We start from the raw sequence: 23,113 nt of genomic DNA on the forward strand, positions 1-23,113 counted from the left end.
TCTCCTATTAATCCATTCCGTACATGAAGCTATTCTTTTTTAACTGATATCCTTGAAAAATATTTCTTGAAAAAAAAATATACCTGATTGATTGTGTTATCTGTATTCTTACCTTCAATTTAGTTTTTTGATAATGAGCATCAAATCTGGACGGTAACAGTTCTTTCCCTTCTGCACTTAAAAATTCCATATCAACCATGGTGTGTGGTGCAAGTCGTATCAACATGTTTACTGGATATGTTGCCTGTAAAATAACAGAGCTGATGAGTTTCATAATCTTTGAGAAGAATTTTTTTTTGGTTCATTGTAATATCATACCAAAGCATTGTATTATTAATACTCTGCCAGTTCTATAATTTTCAACCACAAGTCCTGTCAACACGGAGGTTGTCAGTTCAAATCCCTGGTGGCAGGTGTGTTGGATTCCTATATTAATTGACTAGGCTTCGCAAGTTTTCCTACTGAATGTCATGGTTCCCTAGGGGTACTCCTGCTTCCTCCACCAATAATCAAAGAGATCAAAATCACTCATGGAAAGATTGGAAGAGTAGTTTGAATAATTTCAAATCATATTTAGATATGGTGTGGACAAAAAATAACTTGATATAGAACTATTGCAGGAATACATGACAACTTGGACCAAAGACAAATTAGACCAAGACATCTCAGACCACTTTTTAAGGCAACTTGGACCACTTTTTAAGGCAACTTGGGCCACTTTTTAATACAACTCGGACCACTTTTTAAGACAACTTGGACCACTTCTTAAGGCAGCTTGCACCACTTTTTAAGACAACTTGGACCACTTTTTAAACAACTCGGAAAAGGTTTTAAGGCAACTTGGACCACTTTTAAAAAACAACTGTATACAGTAAACCAAATGTAATTAACAATAACTGCCTGACATGTTTTACTTATAACAATTGATAATGTGACCATAGCAAGTTCATAAGTGAATGAAGAAAAAGATCAGATAACCCCTATCAGACTGACATGTAGACTAACTTGCTATGATTCCATGGACCAAATAAATGTGTATATAAATATATGCATGTTTGAATTACCTCCCTTTGTCCACAAATACAATATTGCCAAGCACTTCATCATGAACCTGAGAAATGAACACATTATGAAGTTATTAGACAAGATAGGGGTATTCTTTCTGTATCAAAATGGGAACAACATTCCCTTACTTGTACCAGTAAGTCTCAACAGACTAAATTGTTTGATGCCAAATTCCACTAATGACAAATTCAGATATGTTAAATGTCACAACTTTCAAAAATGTCTTGTGAATGCATCAATTTATTTCTATCCTTTCTAAATTTTTTTGGTTTGAAGTACAACTCATGGATTTGATGTCATTCACCCCATAACCTCCAAAAATAAGTGTTCAAAAATCATTAAAATAAAGGAGGGACATGGTAAAAGTCAATTAAAGACACTTATACTAAATTCTTGAAATTTCAACTATTCAAATTCTTCAATTCGTTATTGGTTTTAATTTCTGAAGTCATTACTACTCAAGTAAAGATGTGGAGGAATGAAATACCACAGGAGTTCAAATAAGCTGTGGTCTGAGGTTGGAGACCTTCAGTTTTTAAGTTCAGAACTTAGAGGTCAGTCATAACTAACGTAAAAAATTTGCCCATGTCAAGATTTTCTCTAGCTATAAAGGTTTTCAAACAAAACAAAAAACTTGCAATTTACCCCCTTTGTTCTATTAACACCCAGTCTTTGATAGAACCATGCAAAAGGCTTATAAGTGGGTCCACATGACATATCAACCAAATGTAATGAAATTTTGCACAAATGTTATGATAGTCAAGAGAAAAAAAATTCTAACTTTAAAATTTGATTTTATGCTATTTTTAGATTTTGCAGCGCCATCTATTGGAAAGGGCTTAATTTCCCAAAATTTCCACAAAAATGTCACAATTTTGTTTCTCTGAATACTTTGACCACTGAACCATGAAAATGAGGTCAAGGTCAGATGACACCTGCCAGCTAGACATGTACACCTTACAATCATTCCATACACCATTTATAGTTGACCTATTGCATACAGTATTAGAAAAAAAGACCAAAACTCAAAAACTTAACTTTGACCACTGAACCATGAAAATGAGGTCAAGGTCACATGACACCTACCAGTTGGACATGTACACCTTACAATCATTCCATATACCAAATATAGTAGACCTGCTGCTTATAGTATCTGATATATGGACTTGACCACGAAAACTTAACCTGGTTCACTGATCCATGAAATGAGATCGAGGTAAAATGAAAAATGTCTGACGGGCATGAGAACCTTGCAAGGTACGCACATACTAAACATAGTTATCCTATTACTCATAATAAGAAAGAAATTAACATTACAAAAAATGTTGACTTTTTTTTCAAGTAGTCACTGAACCATGAAAATGAGGTCAAGGACATTGGACATATGACAGACAGAAACTTCGTAACATAAGGCATCTATATACAAAGTATGAAGCATCCAGGTCTTCTAGCTTCTAAAATATAAAGCTTTCAAGAAGTTAGCTAACGCCGCCGCCACCGTAGCCGCGGGATCACTATCCTTATGTCGAGCTTTCTGCGACAAAAGTCGCAGGCTCGACAAAAAATCGCAAGGGAGCTCACATCTACAGATATAAACAATTCACCAAAGTTTCATGCAAATTGGTTAAAGCGTTTTAGAGTTATTGTCCAACATGTTTTCAACTTTGTTTAGTTTTCAAGACTGATATGATTTGGAATAAATGACGATTTAACAACATGAACAAAATTATTTATGGTAACCTTATAAACAAAATTATTTATGGTAACCTGATAATCAAATTTAACTCATATCACACTCTATGTTGTGCTAAATATTTAGTCTTGCTTAATCTTCTATCCGTTAACGGGAATTACAGGTTTACAAAGAAAACATTATGACGGCCAGTACGATCACTATCGTTGTGCAATATGTACTAAACTTTATATAAATTAAAACTATAGATAATAAAGAAATATAAAAATCTTAGATATAAGTATAACAAGCTACGGGTATATAACTCGAAGTCGTTAGTTTTGCTTTGTTACGGTGAGACAAATCAGCGTCATAAAATGGGCGCTTTACCGGGGAACCAGTGAGTAGCGCAAAGCTAACAAAACCTGCGTTTCAGAAGTAAGTGCATTGGACCTATTTGTATCATGTTTTATATCTGGTTCTATTGCCAATGTATTTCATTGATACTGTGTCTATCCAGTCTGTATCTGGATATAATATCCATTTCATTTTCAAAATGATCAAACGAAGAAAGTGTGGTTCCAATATTGAAGATTCTTCTTCGTCTTCTAACATTTGCGGCATCTTGATTTAGAATAAAGCCATCTTAGATATGGTTTAATTCATATTCACGGATAAACTATGATCGAGATACGACTGGGTATAGCTGTAGTAAGTTACGCCAGGATTTACGTATTATTTACGCTCATCTTAACTTATGACAGCTTTGTGAAACGGCTGTAAAACCTACGATTTATTTACGATGAACGTACGATGACACGTAGAATTACGAAGGCTTTGTGAAACGATACCCTGATTATCCGTTGTAAAAATAGGTGTCGATCCCGGCGTCCTTAAAATAGTCTCCCCCCCCACTCTAACATCAGTGAGGGATATAACTCTATAGGGTTATTACAGAAAAATAACATACATTTGTTATTGTGGACTAAAAAATCAAAGAACTGCGATAACATATGTATGTTACATGTTTCAAAGGGACAATATACATCACTAGTTTAGTTAAAATGCATACAAGTTCTACTGATATTACTATCGTCTTTATGTATACTTAACTATAGAAAGATATAACAGTTCATAGTTTGCCAATTTTGCATAGTACACCTATATGTTTTTACAGAAAAAATATGCCTGTAATACTAAAGGGTGTTATCACAGCTTCTCTATTTCACTCCAAAGCATTTTCTCAGACATAAATCATGCTAAATTACAATGTATTATAATTTATTGTAAGAAATAATGACCAGAGCATGTAATGAGGTTCTGCACAAGCTTCCCAGTAATTCCCAAGTGTCTCATTTAATAGGTTACATTTCTTTAATAACTAAGCTATGTTATTACAGCTAATTTTATCCCTTAAAATTACAGCTAATTTTATCCCTTAAAAGCCTCGTCTCATTGATTTACCATGGTTAATAAAAAATGTATTAATTTAATTAAAAAATTAATTATCAAGGCTATGCATTTAGTTTCTGCGCAAAGTCTCAAGAGTTCCCTAGAGCCCATTATAAATTAAAATATTTTTGATTTATTTTACAAATAACAAACACATGTTATTGCAGATTTAGAAAATTTAAGGAATAAAGAGTAGACAACTCATGAAAGTATCTGTAATAACACATACAAGTTATTTTCTGTAATAACCCTATAGAGTTATATCTCTGACTGAACATGTTACAAATTATCATGACAATAAGAAAGCCTGAAAATTCAATTATTTTCACTGTTTAATTGAAACAAGATCCGAAATTAAAGTTCCCCAAAATACCTGCTCTATACCAGGAGTCATATGAAGTGGAGTTCGTGCTCCGTGTCTGAACAGGATCTGTACATGTTTCAATCGCATTCTCTCACTGCTGCTGGCATTGTCGATCTCGTTCTCAACAGCTAAAACTCGACTGTCAAGTATCATCCATTTCAAAGAGCAACCGGCACAAACTGACAAACCAAAAAGGCTAAAACGTTTCATATATCTGAAGGCACGCATAGTCTAGGATCTAAAGGTTTCAATTTTCATTTATGGAAGGTAGTAACAGGGGAATATAAGTAAGGGGGAAGGAAACCAATGATACTATGCTTGGAAAATTTCGTTCGAACCACTCTGGGTTTGACTATAATTTAAGAGAAAATATCAGAGCTGTTCGAAAAATAATTTGTGTCATGCTATTGGTTTAAAAGTTTTGACGGAAGTATGACAATAAGTTATAACATGAATATTTATATATTTGAACTCTGTTTTTCTATCACTAAAAGGTCAATACACAGTTTTGTTTATCTAGGCGGCGTATTAATCACAACCACGTGCCACGTCGTTCCTCCATTTTACTGTTGTAGATAGTATAACCATTACCGACAGTGTTTTTTTTATTAATTTGTTTTTTCTGCTTTTTGCTGTTTTTTTTGTGTGTGTGTGATCGAATTAATAGCAGCTAGTTTGTCGTTAATCTGCAATACTTCATTTACACCTTATACTTGGTTCGCGGTGTATTCGACTGACTGTTTCATTTTACCAAGGATTTGATTTCACTATACAAATCCTGGATTTTACCATAGATGTATGCTTTTTTTTATACAGCTATGATTTTACGTACGGTTGTTTTTTTCTCTCTTGTTACACTAGTCCGGAAACGTGCGCATTATCCTTCTTTTTAAAGGTTTTTGGTGATATTTTTATTTTTCTTTATTTATTTTTTTTTGGGGGGGGGGGGTGCATTTGATAGTAAAAACGGTATATAGAAAATAAAATATAAGAAATAGTAAAATAAGCAATGAAAATATCAGAAAACAGAAATAGAAAGTATTGACTCCGAGGTCATCAATGATTGGGCTATTATATTATATTTCATGCAATTTAAATTTTATGACTCCCTTTCTATTTCTTTTTAATAATCGCTGTAGCCGTAACTTTTGATATTGGTATTGTGTTTGAAGTTTAACACACGGTTTTCATTACCTTTATGGTTAATTCCTATTTAAAGAATTTGTTTAAGAATCAGTTTAACCATGATTGTAATTTTTCTCATTATGAATTTAAACAATTTGAACTCTCGGTATAGGTGGTACTTCGGTACATGATCCTTTCACAAAACTCAAGCTAGGATATGCAGATATACGAATGAATATATTTTGTATAAATTCATGATTACCCTTAATACGTTATTTCATATCTTACTTTTTCAATACACCGGTTGGCAAGCGATCCGATAGGTATTTATTTTTCTTTCATTGGATAAATAATCCTACTTATTTGTATTGATGACGAAAAGGGATGTTACCACAGATGTAGGCCAGCCCTACATGCATTTGCTCCAGTTCCAATGTGTGTTTTCAAAATACTCTTGAAGAGTAATATATATGCATTGCTTTACATCATGGTTTACCCTGTTTTTTCATCTTCAATCAATGTTTCATATACCGTATTCGGTGCTGATCCAGGATTTAAAAAAAAAGGGGAACCACTAAAAAAAACATCAGGAGTGGGGCATACAGTCTATATGCAAGAGACATGTAGTCCCATAAGAGTGGGCGGGTCCACTTGTCTACCCATCCCCTCACCTCAATCCAATTATGTATGGATTAAGGGGGAGGGCGTAGAATGCGTACGCCCCCTTTAATTGGATAATATATCATTGTTTAGCATTAAATCGTACAAGCAATTCTGGACCGGCCCAAATCTTTACAAATTCGTCCGATTCTTGTTTTGAAAACACACTATCAGAATCAGAAACGAAAATAAAACATGAAAGCCAGCAACCAACGACAATCACCGAAATACAGCAGCACCTGTGTTGAAGACCCATTGGTGGCTATGGGCTGTTTTCTGCACTTTGGTCGGATTGTTGTCTCTTTTAACACATTCCCCGCATCCATTCTCAATTTGATCCTCCATGACATGGGACAAACGCATACAGAACCTGGCAGGGTTAATAATGTTTGTTAGTGCCCAGTCCTCCCTGTGACTCGAGACAGTGGTCAATTTAATTCATGACCCACTCTTTGTGACATTTTAAAGGTAAACAAAACTTCGTCAGAAAGACACAACAAAGTATATAAGTTCAGCACTGATCCTGATATGAAGCTGTTATCAGTCACAGCAAAACGGTAAACTACAGGCTCAATGAATGCGCCTAAAATGCTGATCTTTTTTTGTTTCAACTCGTCTTTTATTGCCATACAATATTTAAGCAATATTTTACACACCACTAAGCACCATCGATCATGTCACTTTGGTTTGAATTGGTTCATTAGTTTCAGGGAAGCTCTTTTAACTAGACAATAGTCTGTGTCACTCACTTGGATCTATTTGCATCTTCAAAAATGGCCACTCTCTTACATTATAGACCCGATTCTAATTCAGCACTCATATCTTATTTGTAAATCATGCATATTGCTGATCATTTTGGCTGGTTACAGTTTCTCTTTTAAACTACTATTGAATTTGCCCAAAATGCAAAAATTGATTAAATCACTATTTAAGGGTAATAATTCCTTAAAGACTCACCCAAACGTGTTTGCTGTGTACAGACTGACCAGAATAAAAAAACAACAAAGTTTATACTAGACACCATAAGAACCATTCACCTCAAGTTTGGTAAAAAGTTTACAATGGACAACAAGTAAGTTTATACAGTAGTTCAGTGGCTTTATGGGGATGTGAGCTAAAAGGTTTACAGACGACAAACAATGAACTGAGTATGAAGACACAATTAGTCACTATTGCCAGATTAGCTTAAAAAAAAAGATTCTCACATAAATCATCTAATTTTAATGTGTGTATATGTCAATGTATACATTGTTTATTGTATTAATTTGAGTATTTTCTTGATCCAAAACAAAACTTGTTTCATAGTTGGCCTTCGGTTGTTGTCTGCTCTTTGGTCGGGTTGTTGTCTCTTTGACATATTCCCCATTTCCATTCTCAATTTTATTGTTTCATAAGTTTATGACACTTGCCTTCCTCATGTCAGGTCAAACTTGATATCATTATGATGCCAATGATGATTCCAACAGTCTAAATTGTTATCGGGTCAAATATTTGCAATATTACAAATCCTTGATGTGGATTTTTTTAAAATTTGTTGGACAAAATGATATATTTTCAAAGGGAATAAAAACAAAGAAGGCAAAAACAGCATTATTCTTCAAAACATATAATACTTCTGTATCAGACAATTACTTTATTTTTGGATATATTGTAATGTGTGTGTCAGAATTAGATCCTATCAAACTAACTTAAGCAGTAAACTTTTTTGTTTTAAATATGTACTACTTTCCAGTATGTTCTTTTTATGACTTAGCCCGATTGAGTGGTGTTACACCTTACAAAGTCTATCCAAATTATTTTTGCAAAGAATTCCGCTAAAGCCGGTGCTAGGGGCCATCTTAAACTTGCAGTGAAGTGAGAGTTTTTTTGCTCCGAGTTGAGGTCTCACTGTGACTTTGAGATGAAAACAGCAATAAAAGCACTGTTCCTTTGCTTTTTGTATGTTTTTTTGTTGTGCATTTACAGATTTTGTGTCATGGATGGATACTCCATATCCTTTGTTTTTCTATTAATATTGAAAATCTCTAATTAAATCCAAGTCACTGCACCATATCCTAGGGACAGGGTCTCAAAATAGTTGTCAAACTGATATGTACTGATAATAATACAACTTTATATTAAATATCAATTATCTATCACAAGTAATACCTGTCAAACTTACTAACTTAAGCAGAAAACTTAACAATTGTTGATGCCAGAGCCATCGTCGCCAGAAAAGGAACCCTTATGTCTCACTTTCCCCGACATTCATCGCAGGAGAGAAAAAAATATATAGTTGATTGATTATAGCTTCTCATACAAAGAATAAAATTATTAATGTTTAAATAACTTATAAATAAAAAGTCAAATAAAGAAAAGGCACATATACATGTACATAAAACTATATAAGCTCAGTATTCAGAATGAATTCAATTAATTTGCTTTCATACACTCAAATGGAAAAAAAAGTTAGGTCTTTAAATAGGAATTTAGAACTCCTTACACAATTTATTCCTTGTGAAGAAGCTAATGAGGAACTGAAGAAATGAATTAATATCAGTCATTTCTTATGATTCAAAACAGCATCTGTATGTAACTCCTTCTTTCCACTACACAAACTTCCACAATCAGATGACTCTCCTGCAAAAATTGAAATTGAGAGATGAAATAAAGAATAAAACATTTTATAGCAGTAAAAGGTAAACTGTTTTATCAAAATCAAAACATAACAACTTTATTTTAATTTAACTACAAATGGTACAGTGGCCAATTACAATGCAAAATATTAATATCGATTCAATTTTACTATTGAAATGTCCCATATTCAAAAAGAACAAACAAATTTACTACTGTGAAAACTCACATATTTCACCTGTACTATAAAGACTGTTTAATATCTTTATCCAATCAGTTTTTCCCACTTACATTAAGTGACCAACAGTGAACAAACAATCTGTAAATAAAAAAAAATATTGAAATATTACACTACCAGTAATATTCTTGGAACTGGAAAAATAATGTTCTTTGATCCATTCTGTTATGTCAGGGTCTTGTATAAGGTATGGGTTTTACTCATTATTGAAGACCATTTGTTGACTTATAGTTGCTTTAATCCTGTCATTTAAACTCTGTTGGATATTTGTCTCATTGGCAATCATACCACATATATCCTTATTTTATACAATACTAATTCTGACAATCTGCATTTAGTATATGAAATTGTTTGAGAAATTGAAGAAAATAATTCAAGGTTTATCTGTGTAAAATGTTTATATATGGCAATGGTATTATGAAACTAAAATATGTTTGAACTGTTCTGTGTAAAATTAAAATTAAATAAAACATGACAATATTGACAGATAGTTTCCAATGACACATATTTTATCTGTCCAAGGACAATTATATATTACTTAAGAAAAAATTGTTGGGTTCTTATATACTTCTATGTATTAAATATCTTACAAAATGTAGTCAAGAAATCCCTAACAATGTAATTTTCCCTATAATATCTATTAACAAGCAGTATAACTCCTGTAAAAAAAAATTGACAGCACAGTTCCAAGACCTTGCTGGTATTAACATGATTAACCTTTGATAATAATTTTAATAACTTCTGACACCAAAAAATGTACAATGTATACCTACCATCAGATGAACGCAAGGTACAAAATATTCTATATTGAATTTCCCCATCTAGCATGGGTCAAGAAAACAACAACCACATTACCCTGTACCACATGTATTTAATACCAACTGCTGGGGGTATTGCCTAACCTTAGAAAATCAGGTTTATAATAATTTGCCAACCCTGTAAAATTCAATGGCAAACTTTACATGTTATGTAATGTGAGTATGAACACTGCTTTGTGCTAGACAGACACTTCACTCCAAACATTATCTAGCTTTGGGGGTTTTCAACTCTTGGATCTGCATCAGTTTAATTATTGTCCTCAGCTGACCAAGTATTTACTCTAGTTTATACCCCTTAAAGCAGAGGGTGCTTAGCAGAGAAGCAGCAAAACCATTTTTCAAGTCAATAGGTTTACTTGGCCCCAGATCCAACTTATAACTTCCTATGATTCATGCCTGCACACTACAGTTTAGTTACATTTTGTACCTGACATTACTACAAGACATCTGAGGCAGTTCATGTACATTGTACATATACAAACTATATATACATGTATGTGTAAATGTAGAAGCAGCCTGCACTGTTAGCCACTAGTACGATTCCCCAGAATGTAAAATTTTATTTGGACTAGTTAATATCTGAGGCAGTTCATGTACATTGTACATATACAAACTGTATATACATGTATGTGTAAATGTAGAAGCAGCCTGCACTGTTAGCCACTAGTCCAATGCCCCAGACTAGTAAAATTTTATTTGGACTAGTTAATTTTCGCAAAACTTTGTTTAGACACATAAGGAAAATGTCTGAATATTTGCCTTCGGACTAGTAGTTGGAAAAGATTTTGGTGCAGACTGTCTAAGAAGAGGAATGTACAATGTATTTCTATTAAATAATTAATTGCAATTTTGCCATATATATACATGTAATATATGAGCTTTTCTATTGTGGTAATTTGAATAAAAAAGATACTGCCAGGGTATATATCAATGTATGCTGAGACAGCAACCATACGACACAACTAAATGACATCTAGGCCCTACATGTACATATAAATTTGGGATAGATGATCAGATGGACACATATATGATAGCCAGGGCAGCTGACCTTGGCTATGGATTATACCTTCAGATAACTACCAGACACACTGCATAACTCAACATCCAAGCTGAACATGTATTTGTTTTGTACATCATGCATGTTAAACACTAATTATTGCATTATGGTTGTAAATTGCAAATCACTTTTGCTTCTGAACATGCTTTTCAGAATTAGGGACTATTTCTAGAGTTGGACATGTACTGGGTGGTAAATAATTATTGACGTTGTGTTTCATTAGCATATCAATAAAATAACAACATGCAACATGTGCAACTGAAAACTCGTTATTTTGTTTACCGATCTTACTTTTTCAACATATAATATCAAGTAAAAATAATATATCAATTATATTTTAAGTTATAACTTAAAAAATATGAAAGTATATCTTTTAAACGCCAGAAAATTGAAAAAGTTGAAATCCCCATTATCTTGGGATTTCAATTTTAACATTTTTCAATAGCACAACTTTTTTGCAGTCAGATTTAACATATTTGCACCGTGTGATTACAATAGGCATATAGATAAACCGAAAGATCATGATCTTAAATAAATTATGGCAAAGTAACAAGTCATTCTTCCTCATACGATCTGCATAACCAACCTTTTTGTAAACACAAAACTTGATCTTCCCCGGATAGCCGCCATGTTTGCATTAGATTAATGAGTTCTTTCCCCTTACTGGTAGTAATATGTTCCAGGGGAATATAAGTAAGGGGGAGGGAAAACAATGATAATATGCTGGGAAGATCTTATTCGAACCTGTTGGAACTTTACCATATCAATCGAGTAAATACCAGAGATTATTGAAAAATAAATCGTATCTTGCCATTGGTTTAAAAACATTTACGTCAAAATGACAATAAGTTATAACATGAATATTGATATGTTTGAACTCTATTATTCTAAAATTAAAAGGTCAATACAGTTTTGTTCACTAACGCGTATTAATTACAGCTATGCACATGTTTAAATAGGGATCATAATAGGTATATATGATTCATATATATAAAATGGCAACATTTAAAAAAAAAGACCTTAACTTTATTTGTTTCCGTTGTGCACATATTTTTGTACAATATTAACGATTTGATGACAGGTAATTTGCATTCTAACTGCAATGCTCCTTTCATGAAACGTGTCACCAGGTCGTTGTATTTCAACTGTTCGATAGTTCTTAACTTCTGTTACTCTTGAGTCAGTGATGATTATTTCATTTTTTTCGTCTTCATCTTTTATGAACCTTTTATAGACTTTTCTTCTATTAATAAAAGGGTGCACTATTTTATCTATTTACAACAAAAGCGGCTTGCTTACACTACAAACCAGTAAAAGTCTGAAATGGCCTAGGCTATATTTGTACTCGACTGTACTGATTTTTACTCGACCAGTCTGAATTGGTCTGAAATTTACTTGATAATACTCGACTATAGTCTGAACCATACTTAACAGTCTGAACTTGTACTCGGCCTTTACTCGACCAGTACTTAACCATTTTATTTTCGTCTGAACCATGCTCGACCTAGTCTGAACCATGCTCGACCTAGTCTGAACCATACTCGACCTAGTCTGAACCATACTCCACCTAGTCTGAACCATACTCGACTAAGTCTTAACCAACCTTGACCTAACTTTTGTATCTATCTATTGTATTTCATCAATTTAGGAACTGTTTTAACAGCTATTTCCCCTGGCTAGAAATTTGAACAACAATTTGAAATTTAAAATGTATTCAATATGGCATTGAAACCAAAATTTCACAATAAACATAATATAAATTCAACACCATATTTATCAACACTTACATATATATATCACCTTTAAAATTAAAATAAAACGAGCTGATCAAATAATCTCAAAACTGAATTGTGACTAATATTTTCAATGTTATTCAATTTTTTTTTAATGGTGTCAGTTGAGTTAAGTTAATAATTAATGCAGTGAACATTTTTGTTATAAATATATATCTAAAATAGTATATAAAGCAACTTAATAAATTTTAAAAAGTCACACCTTTGTTTTGTAAAACCAAGAATTTAATATAATCATGATAATAGAACTTCCATAGCAATCCTTGATAACCATTTAAAAAAGGAAATGTGTTCCAAAGTTGCAGAAAAAAATTTATTTCAATTAAATTTAAATAACTTTTGTCAAAATTAATGACATGGCATACAAGAAGCACTTTAATAAGGTTTATTTACCTCAGTCATTTGTCAGTACATGTGTGTTTTACAGGTAAAAAGAAAGCCCTTTTTTTCTTAAACTCGTGTATTACTTATCTAGTGAATTCAAAAGGCCTTGCGATTTCAGATTCACAGGATGTTTCAATTTTTTTAATGAATGTTAATTAGAAATTAATACTCTCTGACCAGGTGTGATCATTTTAATGAGTTTGCCCCAATTGCAAGCAGGAGGTATTACTTTATACTTTACCACTAATCAGAAGAAAATTTTTATCTATTTCTTTAATTTTTTTTATCCCTTTTTGATATATATTATATATGATATATCCCAAATTATAATAAGAATAGATATATTTCTAATATAAGGTTAAATAATTTCAGTGATTTTTTGTCTGTTGTTATCTCATTAAAAAGATAATTATATAACTATTTTATGTAACCATGAAACCTATATAGTTTTTCTTTAGGAATTTAGGAAAATTAAGTTTAAAAAAAAAAAAAAAAACACATGCCAAACAAGAAGCACCTTACCGGTAATAAGGTTTTATTACCCTCAGTAAAGGTGTGGTTTTTAGTTAAAAGAAAATCTTTTTTTTTAAAAACTCTTAAACTTTAAAATTAATATAATTAAATTATTATATAAGATAATTTAATTTAACTATCTCTATTTGATAAATCTGAGAATCATGTAAGGATGTAAAAATATGTTTTTATATATATCTTTATTTTATTGTGGCTGTTGTCATGTCAGAAAAAAAGAAATTAATTTTAACAGCTAAATAAAAAAAAAGTATAGGTTTTTTGGGTAAGTATGGCAGACTAGTCGAGTATTGTTCAGACCTTTGGTCGAGTATGGTTTAGACTGAAAAATTTGGTCGAGTACAGGTCGAGAATGGGTTAAGACTGTTTCAGACTGGTCGAGTAATAGTTCAGACTATTTTCAATGGCAAAGATAAGGGTCAAGTACAAATCAGTACGGTCGAGTATGGTTATTACTGGGGTCGAGTAATGTCGAGTAAAATTCAGACCAATTCAGACTGGTCGAGTAAAAATCAGTACAGTCGAGTACAGATATAGGCCATTTCAGACTTTTACTCGTTTGTAGTGTTATGACAGCACCTTAGACAACAGAATATTTTATTCCAGTTTTCTATATTCTTAGGACCACTCTGTATTTGTCAATGTGGAATCATATAATATGTACATAAATAAACATTATTGTGACTTTTTCTTTTCTTTTCATCTTATCATTAAAATATATTAAAGAGTTTATAGAAAAAAATCGTAAGGGTTCCGCGGAACCCAGTGTCTCGCCTATTTTTGTTGTAAAAGTGTTATAGTAGCAGGCTCAACAAAAATGGGGAAAATTATTGATTTTTTTTTCTCTAGATACTATCTTTTGATTCTGTCCAACTGAAGTGTGGTTAAAATCCAGGATGGTTTGAATCTAATAAATGTTTTTAAAACTTTAACTGCAGACTGTATCATTATGTAATGTTAACTGGAAGAAAACTAAGTCCATTTATAAGTAATATACGGAAAAACAGGAAATAATTTTTTATAAAATTTCCTTCTAGATACTAGCTTTTGATCATAAACAAGCTTCTATCCAAGTTTTAAAACTTTTAACACACAGTGAATGTAATGCTAACTGGAAGAAAAATTAAGTCCATTTATAAGTAAATACGGATAAACAGGATTTTTTTTTACAAAATTTACTTCTGGATACTATTTTATGATCATAAACAAGCTTCCTTCAAAGTTTGGTAGAAATCGATGATAGTTTCAGACAGTTATTAAAATTTTAAAAACTGTAACCACAGAGTGAATATTTGTGGACGCCGCAATGTAGAATCGCTATGTCTCGCTTTTGTGACAAGAGTCGCAGTCTTGACAAAAAGAAGATGTGGAATGATTGCCATTGAGACAACTCTCCACAAATTAAGAGACCAAATGACACAGAAATTAACAACTATATGTCACCGTACGGCATTCAAGAATGAGCAAAGCCGTAAATACATATATAGATATAGGAAGATGTGGTATGAGTGCCAATGAGACAACTCTCCATCCAAGTTACAATTTATAAAAGCAAACCATTTTAGGTTAAGGTACGGCATTCAACACGGAGTATTGGCTCACACCGAATATAGTCAGCTATAAAAGGCCACGAAATGACAAATGCAAAACAATTAAAACGAGAAAACTAACGGTCTAATTTATGTACAAATTAATGAACGAAAAACAAATATGTAACACAGCAACTATAACGAAAACCACTGAATTACAGGCTCCTCACTTGGGACAGGCTCATACAGAATATGGGGTTAAACATGTTAGCAGGGCTATGGTAGAATATTCCAATATAAGAACAAACCATAAAAAGCAGTTAAAAAAGGCCTCAACTCATCAGATGGAATCAAATAGAAATACATCTAACAAAAACAGACTGTACTATCTATTATCCTTTCATTTATTTAATAAACAGGATAGATCCACCCTTTGACCACAATCTGTGATATATTAATTCCAGGCGAGGATCCAGTCAATTTGAAAGGGGATTCCGACTCCCTGGATCTGCCGATGATTTCACGGGTTTCATTGTGTTTAGGTGTTTTTTTTTCAATTTGAGGAAATAGGCAGTAGAATTATTTGTAGGTTTTCTTAGCATCGATTTCAATTGTGTAATATCAGCAGGCAGATGTATGTAATGCCCCAGTCACACTAGACCACGATCGCATCACGCTCACCGCGATCTGAAATAAATTCAGATCGTGGCGAGGTCGCGATAAGAGCGGCATGAAATGTAGATTTTCGTTGTTTTCGCGATGCTACTACGTCCTCGTTACGTTTCTACAACGATCTTGCTACGATTATATCACGTTCTCACCACGCTTATTCTGCGACCTCACTACGATTATTTCGATCTTACTACGCTTATCACGTTCTCATTACGACCATACCACGATTTATCCGATTGCAACACGATCTCACCACGCTTCTTCTGCGATTATAGCACGCTCTTACCACGATCATTCTACGATATTACCACGTTTATACCGCGATCTAACTACGCCCTCAGCAATAACGTCAACATCATGATCCATATCTACCAGAACTCGTGGGTGTGGTGGTGGCGGAAAATGTAGTCAGAGGGGCCTCTGGTACGCATCCTGATCCAGTAGAGATGTCGGATCAACCAATCCAACCTGAATCACAACGTATTGCTGATCTATCCAGATCAACTGACGATATTTTATTGAACAAAAGTGGGAATGATACAGATGTGTAAAGCACGGTTGAGCTGTTGGATATTAGGGTCATGAGGTCCAAATTACATACAGATAAACAAAACATGGAGAGCTTTTATATATTTTATGTGACAATGACAATGAGCATGGCTAGAACTCGAAATGGTCGTAGTATGAACGTAGTCAGGTCGTAAGACGGGCGTGATGAGGACGGCATGAGCAGTGGCGGATCCAGACATTTTCATAAGGGGGGACCCACTGACTGCCTAAGAGGGGGCCCGCTCCAGTCATGCTTCAGTGATTCCCTATATAATCAACCAAATTTTTCCCACAAAAGGGGGCCGGGCCCCCTGGAAAACCCTCTAAATCCGCCTCTGATGAGCGTGCTAGAATCGTACTCAGGGGCGGATCCGGCCATTTAAAAAAAGGGGGGGTTCCAACCATATGTCCCCATTCAAATGCATTGATCGTCAAAAAAAGGGGGTTCCAACCTCCGGAACCCCCTCTGGATCCGCCACTGGTACTATGGTTTTGAACAGCGTAGTATAAACGTGGTATAGCCGTAGTAGAAGCGTTTTTTGGTCGCCGGGAGAACATGATGGTCGTAATAACGTCGCTGTGAGATCGTGGCGCAATCTCTCTGACTACATTCGCGCTTACGCTACGCTCTCGCTACGATGGTATAGCGACCTTTGCGATCTTAGCACGACCTTACTGCGCTCTCGCTACGCTTCTACTACGATCCGATTTCGGCACGACCGCACCACGATTGTTTTGAACATGTTCAAAGTTGGCCACGCTCATCACGATCATGAAGACCTTACCACGACCTTACTGCGATCTTCACGATCGCACTACGATCGTCAAAATTTGCATTTTTTTCAGAGATCGTAGTGCGATCGTGGCCTAGTGTGACTGTGTCATAAAGAGCACTATTAACACTTAAAACACTAAGTCAAAAACTCAAATACAAACTGTATGTACATAGTTTGAAAAACTGGATTCCCCATTTACTTTATTTCGTGTCATTCTTTTTTATGTTTTTGTTCAAAGAACAGAATTCAATCCCTCAAAACAACCAGCTAACTACTTTTTTATGTAGTATGTCTCTGCTTGAACATAACATATTGTGATTAAAAGCACCGAAAACAAATTTTCAAAAGTGTTGGACAGACTGAATATTCCTGGATCATTTGATTCCATTTCATTCGTTCTTAAAAATTGGGACCATTTATATTAAACCTAGTTGAAAATAATCCAAGTCAATATCCTATTGAGTTCTCATTCTAATTTTCATTGCCTTTGGTGGCTACTTTGAATTCTCTGTTGACCCAAAGTAGTACCAATTGTGAATATGACTGTAATTGGCTGTTATGTATAGTTTCAGTGAGTTGGCTGGTTTAAGAGGAAGCCTTGATGGTTGGTTATCTTGTCGGAATTATTTTACACTTAGTAATCTTTGTGTCTTTCATAGATTGCTACACAATGCCATAAATAACTGTTACCTGTATTTTCTAACACTTACTATGGTCTCTGGTGGAAAGTTGTCGCATTGGCGATCATACCACATCTCCCTATATAAATTTGATACAGATCCAAGAAAATAGAAACTACAAGTATCATTCTATTAAACATACAAAATTTCTGAGAAAGGCAATTCTGTACTTTTGGATATATGTTTTTTTAATTCTAGACAATTTTAGTCAACTTGAACTTTCACGTAGACAGTTAATTTATATGTGAGCCTGTCTGTTTTATTTAAATGGTTGACAATATATCATTTATCCATTTCATATACTTGTGACATTAAAATATTCTGAGCATACAACATGACATGGGACGAAAGATAGTCACACATACCAAATAGTTCTTATATTTGGGATATTACATGTGACTGTAAATACTAATATATATGTTCGTATTTTCATGATAACAGGTCTAATAACCACTTGACTTGGTTAACAATATTCTTGGATTCTATGAAAAGGAATGCTTTTCCTTTTATATGCAGCTTGAAAATGTTGAGTTGATGCCTATTAGCAATTTTAAGATCTGCCATGTCTGCTGTGCAGCTACATCTTGTTTCCTGGTATTTTAGAATTAACTGCATGCAGCCAAAAAGGTTCAGACCTGGTATTGTTCTTTTTTTATATTTTATGATGCTCTTGTTAAAACAGTTTTAAAATTTTCAACATCTTTTCTGGTACATGTAGCTCATTTTTACCTGAAAAAGAGAAGAGTCATATAGATATTTTGATAATATATTAAATAAAGAATAAACAAAATTGGCATGTAATTATATAAAGATCAGTGGCAGATCCATAAATTTTCAAAACAGGGGACACAGTCATGTTTCAGTGATTCTCTACATAATCAACCAAATTTTTCCCACAAAATGGTTAGCGGCCGCTGCCTTTCTAAATCCACCTCTGAAGATAAAATTGTCTTATTGTTACTGCTGATTCATTCAATTGTGTATACATCGGAAAACAGTCCAATAAAATTATATTTTCTAGAAGTATGTTAGATGAGTAATGTACTATTGACAAACAAGTCCATTTGCCTTGCTTATATACTCAAATGACAAAAAATTGTTTTTCTTAACTGAAATATAGAACTCTTATAAATGTTTGTACATTCACTGATAAGCTGATACGTCATTTCTAATAATTATATCATACATGTATATGTACTTACACCTTAAATTCAAACAGTCTCTGTATGTACATGTATCTTTTTCTTTCCATTCCACATACCTCTGCAATCAGATCAGCATCTGCAACAACCAAAATTTAAAGGTGTGAAAAAAAAAATTGAAATTTTCAAAGTGCAATAATATCAGCAAAGATAATGAATATTAGAGATGTGCCATTTTGCACATATACATGTACCAAGAGGAAACTCCTTTCTAAGCTATATTTTATTTATTGTTTCATTGCATTAAATAGAAAATAGGGATAATGCGGCGCAAAAAGCATATAAGATTTTGAAGAAAATTCACAGACTTTATACAGAGATTTTCGTTATAAAATTTATAACATAGATTACTCACTTGTTTGTCCATGATGTGCTAGCATTTGTTATTTACAAGAAGGCCGAAATAACCTTTACATTCCAAAAAACCTTGTGTTGATCGAGTCACTAAAGTCAAGTGCACCCTAGAAGGTGTACTTGAATTGGTCCATATTTATATTTGTTCTAACCAATATTTTGATTTATAAACTTGTCCTAAGGAAATCATTGCTAGCACTGCATGCAATAATGCTCTATCTATCAAGCATAGAATGGTCAAATATTAGAGTACAAGGGAACGGCTGGATTTTCTTTAAAATTTCCATGTTTAGCATTGAAACAACAAACGGGTACATAATCCTTAAAGAGCTCTAATTAAGAGCTCATGTTCCTTGTTATTAATATTTATATATGCAACCGACTTTAAATAAAGATTACTTTGCTATATTTTACCTAAATGACTATGACATGTATGAGACAAACTTTTCATATAATCGGACATATTGTCTCATTGGCACTCATACCACATCTTCTTATATCTATATACAAACTGTATATTATTTCAAACAAATCTGTCCAGTCTTTTGGTTTTTTTTATGGTCATGATCATGGATTAAAAAAAAATATGAGTAAATATACTTAAAAGTTCATAGGCGGATCCAGGGGGGGGGGGCTTGGGTCAGTCAGTGGGCCCACCTTATAAAAAGTTCTGGATCCGCCACTGAAGTTAATCACTTTGGTTGCCTTTATGAAAGGAGCAAAAATGCTTACCATGTGCAAATATTTAATATTGACCTGACAATTAAACAATGACTGAGAGTATACAACAGTACAACATGGTACATTTTTGTAAAAGATATACATGACTATATATATCAAGCAATGTAAATTATATAATAAAATCTAGGGTGTTATTCACTTACATTCTGCCAACACTTAAAGTAGGAACTATTTCTATGTTTCGTCATGACTGTGAAGTAAACAATTTGGGTGGTGTTTGATAAGCATATCAATAGAACAACAACAATGTCAACATGCAACTGCAAACTCGTTATTTTGTTCACGGATTGATTTTATTTTTTTCATTCAATATCGAGTAGTAAAACTTTATACACCATTTGTAATGGATAATATGTCAAAAAATAGAATAGTTTATCTTTTTATTTCATTTTCTTGACAAAAGTTGAAATCGCAAGTATCTTGCGATTTCGTTTTAATAATTTTCAATAGCACAACTTTTTGGTCGTCTGGTTACAATAGTCTTTATAGTGCGATTATTATTGTCATATAGATAGATTGCAAGTTTATGTTATGAAATATTAAGTGGCAGACTTACGTGTCATTCTGATATATACGATCCGCTAAATCAACCTTTTTGTAAACACAAAAATCGGTCTTCCCCGCATAAACATGGCGGTTGCATTATAGTAAGCAGTTGTTTCCACTTACTGGTAAGGGTATGTTCGAAAAACACCGGAAACTGATTACTGCAAATAGTTTTTAGTCGATCACGATTCGGCTAATTTCCGGAAACGCAAAAAATCTTTGAAAAAGAAACGCAACACGTGAACCTTATAAAAGTGAGAATGGAAATGGGGAATGTGTCAAAGAGACAACAACCCGACCATAGAGCAGACAACAGCCGAAGGCCACCAATGGGTCTTCAATGCAGCGAGAAACTCCCGCACCCGGAGGCGTCCTTCAACTGACCCCTAAACAAATATGTTTACTAGTTCAGTGATAATGGACGTCATACTAAACTCCAAATTATCAGTACACAAGAAATTAAAATTAAAAATGATACAAAACTAACAAAGGCCAGAGGCTCCTGACTTGGGACAGGCGCAAAAATGAGGCGGGGTTAATCATGTTTTTTGAGATCTCAACCTATACCTCTAGCCAATGTAGAAAAAACAAACGTACAACAGTACGCACAGTAAAACTCAGTTTAAGAGAAGTCCGAGTCCGATGTCAGAATAGGAAACAAAAGAAAATAAACAAAATGACAATAATACATAAATAACAACAGACTACTAGCAGTTACTGACATGCCAGCTCCAGACCTCAATTAAACTGATTAAAAGATTATGTCGTCATCATATGAATATCAGGCACAATCCCTCCTGTTAGGGGTTTAGTATTATACCATCATAAAATATATGAGAAGAACATAACCCGTGTCATGCCAACAACTGGTTTTAGAATAAATATGTTTAATTCCGATGCAAAGACCCTATCAGTGAATCAATATTAAAGCCAAAATATGCAATCTTTAATGACCTGACAACATTATCGTAACTATATCCCTTCTTAATAAGTCTGTTTAAAGATTTTGTTAGCTTTTAAGGTGAATACTGACATTTTTGTGTTTTGTAAAGAATATTACCATAACAGATTGGATGTGAAATACCCGAACGTATAAGATGTCTGCATGTTGAGTTATATTTACGAATGATGTCCTTATACCGATGATAAAATGTAGTAAATGTTTTGACTAGTTTATGATATCGAAAACCCTGGTGTAATAATTTTTCAGTACTACATAAATTTCTCTCGCTAGAATCTAATACGTTATTATACATACACGAGCGAATCGTACAAGTTGAGATATATAAACACCATACGATGGTGACAAGGGAACGTCACCATTTAAAAATGAATAATTAACGATAGGAAATGAAAAATCATCTCTTTTGTCATAAATTTTTGTATTAAGCTTCCCGTTAATGATATAGATATCAAGATCGAGGAAAGGACAGTTGTCATTGTTAGCATTAGCTTTATTTAAAGTAAGTTCAACAGGATAAATTTCTATAGTATACATACTGAAGTCGTCATTATTGAGAGCCAATATATCATCCAAATATCTAAAAGTATTGTTAAATTTTTGTAACCGATGTTGTTTCGATGGGTCTTTGCTGATTTTATAGTCATAAATTGTAACTCATAACAATACAAAAAAAGGTCCGCAATAAGTGGTGCACAGTTAGTCCCCATTAAAATTCCGATAACTTGACGATATACGGAATCTCCAAAGCGAACAAAAATGTTATTAGTTAAAAATTCAAGGGCAGATATAGTATCAAAGCATGTCCAATTGACAAAGCTTTTTTGTTTGTTGCTACTAAAAATGACCTAAAAGAGTTTGAACATATGTATTCGCATTCCGACTTTTTAAATGCCCATTTAATTAGGTGTGTGAATCTTAATAAGAATATGAGGCAAAGTGGTATATAGGGTAGAAAAATCAAAACTTTGAACAGATTCAAAATCACCAATATATATGCATGCAATTTATCAAGTACTTTCAACGAGTTTTTGACACTCCAAAAGTAGTTAATCCCACTATTTTCAAAGTCCTTATTTGAACAATTTATTATCAGGTTTTTGATTGTACCAAGTGTACTAGTAAGTAGAACAGACAATTTAGTAGTGGAACAATGACTTGAAGACGAAATAAATCTATATTTGTAAGGTGATTTGTGTAGCTTCGGAAGCCAGTACATAGTTGGGACTTTCATTGTATTTGGTTCTGCTTGTAAAGAAGTAGCTAATGGTTTATGTTTGTTACAGATATCGTTTTCTGAAAATGAAGTCAGTTGGAATGTTGGTGAATTC

General features: G+C 33.4%; 1 protein-coding gene and 2 long non-coding RNA genes across 4 annotated transcripts in view; all 3 read right to left on the reverse strand.

Annotated features, from left to right (window-relative positions):
* Positions 1-4,821, reverse strand: part of LOC127722033 (lysophosphatidic acid phosphatase type 6-like) — a 37,407-nt gene extending 32,586 nt beyond the window's left edge. The window contains exons 1-2 of the mRNA XM_052228883.1: positions 4,563-4,821; positions 113-244 (exon numbers count right to left, since the gene is read on the reverse strand). Coding sequence (XP_052084843.1) covers positions 113-244; positions 4,563-4,781 — 351 coding nt within the window. The 5' untranslated portion in view covers positions 4,782-4,821. The remainder of the gene's footprint in view (positions 1-112; positions 245-4,562) is intronic.
* A 3,882-nt stretch (positions 4,822-8,703) lies between these two features.
* Positions 8,704-11,726, reverse strand: LOC127722035 (uncharacterized). Its single transcript, XR_007991613.1, has 3 exons — positions 11,651-11,726; positions 9,181-9,270; positions 8,704-8,957 (listed from the first exon to the last, which is right to left on the reverse strand). It is a non-coding gene; the product is annotated as an uncharacterized LOC127722035 (long non-coding RNA).
* Positions 11,727-18,094: 6,368 nt separating this feature from the next.
* On the reverse strand, positions 18,095-20,933 carry LOC127722034 (uncharacterized). 2 transcript variants are annotated; one of them, XR_007991611.1, is made up of 4 exons: positions 20,832-20,917; positions 20,419-20,465; positions 19,181-19,259; positions 18,095-18,707 (listed from the first exon to the last, which is right to left on the reverse strand). It is a non-coding gene; the product is annotated as an uncharacterized LOC127722034 (long non-coding RNA). The 2 variants fall into 2 exon arrangements; XR_007991612.1 differs by lacking the exon at positions 20,419-20,465 and having other exon boundaries at positions 20,832-20,933.
* Between the last annotated feature and the right edge of the window lie 2,180 nt (positions 20,934-23,113).

The sequence above is a fragment of the Mytilus californianus genome, unplaced genomic scaffold (assembly GCF_021869535.1).
Source record: "Mytilus californianus isolate M0D057914Y unplaced genomic scaffold, xbMytCali1.0.p SCAF_12, whole genome shotgun sequence".
Taxonomy (NCBI): domain Eukaryota; kingdom Metazoa; phylum Mollusca; class Bivalvia; order Mytilida; family Mytilidae; genus Mytilus; species Mytilus californianus.